Consider the following 6,414-nt stretch of genomic DNA (forward strand, 5'->3'; position numbering starts at 1 on the left):
AGTAGCAGCTAAAAAGACAACATGATCACCATAGAACTAAGCTTAGTATAAGACTTTGGCATTCGTTCTTAACAGATGTGAATCACTCCATGTACGTCTATTATATTATCTATTATATAGGCTACATGAATGTGAGTTAAGCTTAATTCAAGAGTTCGTGTAAAATTTAATTTAAATAATATGTTCTCAATATTTTGATTGGTTGAAGTGACTAATCTGAAAACATACGTAATCTAGAAGAAATAAGACTGAACAAGACAGAAAAAGACAAGCTATTCAAACTAGTAAAACCTCATGGTCAGTGCTTCTGTAGAGAACCAGAGAACCAAGGAAAAGTCATTCTTTCACTAGTGAGAAGGAGCACTTCCAAATAATCTACACCCATATCCTCCAATTCTATCACAAATCTCTCACTGCTTACACATGTACATTGTTCTTTTTCTTCTTCTGTAATCTGACATCCTCCATCAAGAGACTCTTTCTCTTCACTAAAATCATCTGGCATCATGAAACATGAGGTGAATATGGGAAAGTTGAGGATGGCTCTGGGGCCTCTAATGGTGAGGGCAGCCCTGTCATAAGCCATGGCTGCATCCTCCGCACTGTCAAATGTTCCAAGCCACATCCTCATTCCTTTTCTTCTTGAATCTCTGATTTCAGCTGCATATTTCCCCATGGCCTTCTTCTTACTCCTCTGTAATGTTTCTCTCCATCCACTCGTGATTTCTTCTTACTCACACTCCCAATCTCAACTTTACCATTCATGGGCTCATGACAGCCTTCAATGGCTGAATTCTTCATAACTTCAAGCAAAACCAAGTTCTTCCCTGAACCATTCTCATTGCAAAGACTCACTTCTTGAGCAGAATTCATGGTTTCTGAATATGCAGCAGCCATGTATGAGTCTGGTTCATCTTCATAAGAACCATACCTTAGAGAAGAAGAAGATGGTATATCAGTTTTACTACTTTTCTTCACTTGCATGGATTCATTGTATTGGGATTTTCTCTTGAGATTACTTCCCACAAAATTGCTCTCTACCTTAGAAGAATCCATTCCTTCTCACTTTTTGTTCTTGTGCCCTAGGAAATGGGAATGTTAGGAAGGAGTAGAATGTTGCCTATTTATAAGGAAGAGAAGGAGAGTGAAATAATTACGCTGAAGGTGTCTTTTATATGAGATGGACAACCTAAGTTTCACCATCCACGGTTGATATCATCCCTAACAGCCTGCAAGATGATTGAAATCATCTGCTCAATTATCATCCCACTGAACTAAGCTCAAATCGAAAAACTGTCATATTTAATGGATGATCTGCCATGTTCATTTAAGAGGATGATATTCTTCATTTAAGATGAAGATAATGCTTTTTCTATACATCACCTTCTGTCACGGATTGTGGACAGTTTTTAAAGTAGTAAGGACTTCTGTCATCTCAACACATAAACACTGTTGATGTGAAAAGTTATCGTGCATTGATTTGGAGTACTCTTTGCCACCACCTATCTCCACTTCCCAAGAAAAAGGCTATGGGATAAGTTTTTAAATTTAAAACCAATTTGGCTTGAGTATTAAATACTCCTTCCCATCTCTATACAGTTGCAAAAATATTCCTACAAATACTTATCTCTCTCATTTTTCTGATTCCTCTACATATAGTTTTCAGCTTAGCAGAGCGTTGCTAAAAATAGTCATTAACCTGCTCCTCATTGAATTTGCTTTTAAAAACAGATAAGATCTATCTGCTCTGTGTTGCTTCAAGAGCTGCAATTTTGTTTAACATAATGATAGAAATTGTGCAAAACCCATTACTTATTAATACATTTTTTATCCATTAGAAATATATATTTACTCATCAGTATATCACTATGATTGGGCACACCAAACAAAAGACAGAAATTCCGTATATTAATAATTTTCTCTGTTCAAATTAAATAATTAAATGAACTTGGTTAAAATGAAACATCAAATGTCATTTGTTTGTGTGTATAACAAGAACTAGGTAGTATCAAAGGTACACAATATAATATTATATAATATTATTTATCTGTTATGTTACAGATGAATCACCCGACCTTAAAAAGTAAAATTGGTGACCTAAATATGATCAAATAACAAATTCCTCACTTGTTCATGTTAGAGTCTGAGACAAATAAAGGATATTACAGTCTTATTTGCCAAAAACTAATTTGCCTCTTCAAATCTTCACATTGCATTCCTTAGTGCTTAAAAGCTTCACCTTGCATTCTTTAGTTTTAGTGTTGACACTCGTGTTCCCATATAGGTTGTCAGCTCCAATGTGACAGCGTCGCACCTGCAATACAAGCCACAATGTTAGATCCAACACCCAAAAATATATTTTTGTTTAAGTGCTTATTTGTTTCCTGCCTTTTCCCTTCGGGCTCATCACTGAACCATTTTCCTTGTTCAATTTCGCTGAAGTATTTTTGAGTACTGGTTGAAGTTTCATGAAAAGATTTTTTTGTTCTGCATATATTGTAGCCGGAAACCCTTTATCTGACTTTTATCGAGTGAATTACATATGGTATGATAAAAATTTGCCACGTTTAAGTGATGGTATAACCAATCCAGTCACAAACAAGTTTTCACTTTTAATTTTCTCAATCTTTTTATTTACCAAATTCTAGTTGTATAATTTTTAACATTATAAATTACGAAAATTAGGAAATCCAAATGGATTTACTGGCAACTATATACCCTGAAATAAATGGATTTATTATGTTTAAAATTAATTTTATTCAGAATCAAAATTTAATTAAGATTAAGATCAAAGATAAAAATAATTAATTATCAATTTATAAGTAAATATTTAGATTATTATCTTCATAATTTAAAAATTATTTTTTATTTTTATTTTTTATTTTAGAAAACTTTATATTTATACTTTGTATTTAATAATATTGTAAGATTGCAAATAATTATTAAATATTTTAAAATTATTAAAATACCATTTTTATGAATTGATTATGATCCTCAATCTAATGTAAATATTATATAATATATACCAAAATTAAATAATATAACTATTTCTTCAATTTGTGTCCTCCAATATATTAGTTAACATATTTAAATTAAGGTTAAAGATATGTGAGGGTTAGAATTCAATTATTATTAGGGGTAGGGTTAGAATGTCATAGTAAAAATTATAATATCTCTCTCTTCAATTTGTGCCCTCCAATATATGAGTTAACAAATATGTTACTATGGTAGGGTTACATTTGAACTAGGATTATCATTAGCATTAGGGTTCAAATAGGATTATTATAAAATATTATCACGCTTTTTTCAATTTGTGCCGTCCAATATGCATAACCATTGCACCTTGTTTTGGTGCAAGTGCTAGTTACTTTTTTTCAAAAATAATGAAAAAAATTGACAAGTTACAAATTAGACTTAAATTATGTATCTTTTTGTTAAATCACAACTTTTAAACAGTAAAGGTTAGAAAATAAAGTTCAACTACACACCTTTTTACCATTTTCTAACATTTTGAAAATTGAATTTTTTTAAAAGCAAATTAGAAAATGAAGCTCAACAACACACTCTTTCCCCATTTCTAACGTATGCTAACATGCTTAACTTTTAGCAAATTATGGACCTCATCATTTTTTAACATTAAAACAATTTTTGAAATAATAAATAACAAATAAAAATGATCAATTTGTACATTTTATATTAACATTAATATAACCATAATTAAATCTTACTTTATTTTGTGAAATCAAAAATTTATTAGGATTTCTTTAATTTATATTATTTTTTTAGTAAAATTTTAATTATTATGAAATAATTATGTTTAATTTTTTTATCTTGATTATTATAATTTTTAAAATATAATCATTATTAAAATTAAATCATAATTATTATTAAAACTATACTATTATATTTAAAATTTACTATATTTTTAATTTTACAGATATATTAACTTTTTCATACGTGCAAAATGAGTCCATTTCATCCACACAATAGGTAATTTAAATTATTTCCATATGAATATCTGTAAACATTTCAATGTTAAAAATTTATTATAAATTATTTTCATATGAATATCTGTAAACAATTTAATGTTTTTAAGCTGCATTCTTAGTGCATATATTACATTAATGTGACATGGGGATTTTGTTAGTCTTAATACAACCGCGCCTTTATGTTTGAAATCTCTGAACCTACATTCATATTATTAGTGGATTTATTCTTGAAATTTGTGTAAGGAAAAACACATATTGTGTTCACTAGCATTCAATAAATATAGAAGATATATATTTGTTATGTTTTTAGGAATAATTTCATTTATTTAATTGCATTTATATATATTTTTTAAAATTATATTTTATTAATATTGAAAATCATTATTTAAAATATATTTTATATTATAATAAAATTGATTAAATTGTAAAATAATTATATCTTATTTATATTAAATAATTAATGAATCTATAATATTTTAGATTTCTTTAAATAATAAGATAGATAATTTTTACAATTTATAGTTTAATTTGTTTATCATGTTTGCTAAATAGTACTTAATTTTTATTACAATTATATATATTTCTTTATTGTTATATGTCATATTTAATTTAATATGATATGAATTATTAAAAATATTTTAAAATATTATATTCAATAAATGATACATTTAATAATTAATATTATATAAAATATATTTACCAATTAATTAAAAAAACAATGGCTTTTAATAATTTTATTATTTTATTTTAAATAATGAATTCATATGAACTAATTGCTTTCTTGTCTAAGTAATTAACATAGATCTTAAACCATGTCACACAACATTGTTGACATCACGTATCCCATTTGCAATGTGTTAAGAGACAAAATGTTATTTTGTATTTACAACTTTTATTTAACGAATGACAATAAGGTAATAAGGTAGCATGTCTTCATTTAGTACTTGTGCATCATGTAGAGGAAGCATGTAGAGGAAGCATTTTTGGTACAAATATAAAATAGTCTAATAAGTGGCATTTATATTTTATGTGTGGTTCGATTTGATTTTGAGGTGTCATTTTTATATTTGAATTCTTATTATTTTTTTAAAATAATTGTTAATTTGATTTTTAATTATTTTATTTTATTGAATGGACAATCATGTTTTGATATTTCATTATGTTTGAATTAACACAACAAATTGTTGTTAAAATTCGAGAAAATAGATTTAAATCATAATCGAATTGAAAGTATTAGAACAAAAAAGCTGGAAATAAAATGGACAAAATGACAATACTAGAGAAAATTGATATGAATGCTTAGCGATAGAATAGCATCAAGAGAAATCTCTATATCTCCAATATCCAATATGAAAATACAAACAAGGTAGTGTTTTTATACATACTCAAGTGAGGGGTGGAGGTGGCAATACCGACCAATGAGGAGAGACCACCATGATGGTCTAAACATAGTAAATGCACCTCCTCATAGCATGATGACACCTCAATACCCACTTGTCTCAAGTAAACATGCTTTATTAACCTAAGAAAGCTTAATTAAAGTGTAAGAAAAAACCTATGGAAAAGGGAAAATAACAAACCCAACTAGGGAAATAAAAACCTACACTAACAATTGTTACATCCACGATGACTGTTTCTTGATTTAGTACTTATACATTACTCTTCTCAAGAAATGGATAAACATACAAAGTTGTGATATCATTCAAATATCTAATGGAGATACAATAAAAAGTATTCAAAGCCTTTTAATGTTGGATGGAACAACTATGTGAATAGCTATTTTAATTTCTCACCATGTCACTAACTTACACCTCTCTATACAGATTATCAAAAGTAAATAGACAAGCTTCTATTTTCCTGTTATGTAACCTACTTATATCTATCAATGTAAATTCTCAATATAATAATTAATGAAGCCTCTTTTTTTTTCATATCAAAAAACACATAGGCATGACTTGGGATCAAAACAACCCAAAAAAATATCTTTGTAACTACAATATGTCCTGGTCTTCATTGCCAGACACCACTAAAGATGGTATGAGCCTTAACAATACACAAATCACAAGGGCTTACACTTCAAAGAGAAACAATTGATATATAGACAACATTGATCAACAAGGGATGACATTCACAACTATTTCAAGGGTTCGTGAGCTTGCAAGTTTCCACCCCCTATAATTGAAGAACCCACCAATATATGATAATTTTGGGGTGATGCAGAGAGATTCCCCGGGTGAATAAGGAGGGAAGAACAAACATGCCAATTAACAATTTTGAAAATGCTACAGACCATGTTAAATCCATGACCATAGTTGCAAACTTGGAAGCAGCCTCAAATGGAAGAAAGTGGGGATTATTTTGAAGCCATTAGACACCCAAAATGTCTGTAATTTCCCTTTATCAAATAAATTGATGTTGCCTATTT

At 28.5% G+C, this 6,414-nt stretch overlaps 1 protein-coding gene across 1 annotated transcript; it reads right to left on the reverse strand.

Moving 5' to 3' along the window:
• Positions 1-298: 298 nt before the first annotated feature.
• On the reverse strand, positions 299-631 carry LOC131857946 (ethylene-response factor C3-like). Its single transcript, XM_059210739.1, has one exon. The coding sequence runs from the start codon at positions 629-631 to the stop codon at positions 299-301; it is 333 nt and encodes a 110-aa protein (XP_059066722.1).
• Between the last annotated feature and the right edge of the window lie 5,783 nt (positions 632-6,414).

This window comes from Cryptomeria japonica, chromosome 8, assembly GCF_030272615.1.
Source record: "Cryptomeria japonica chromosome 8, Sugi_1.0, whole genome shotgun sequence".
NCBI classification, from domain to species: domain Eukaryota; kingdom Viridiplantae; phylum Streptophyta; class Pinopsida; order Cupressales; family Cupressaceae; genus Cryptomeria; species Cryptomeria japonica.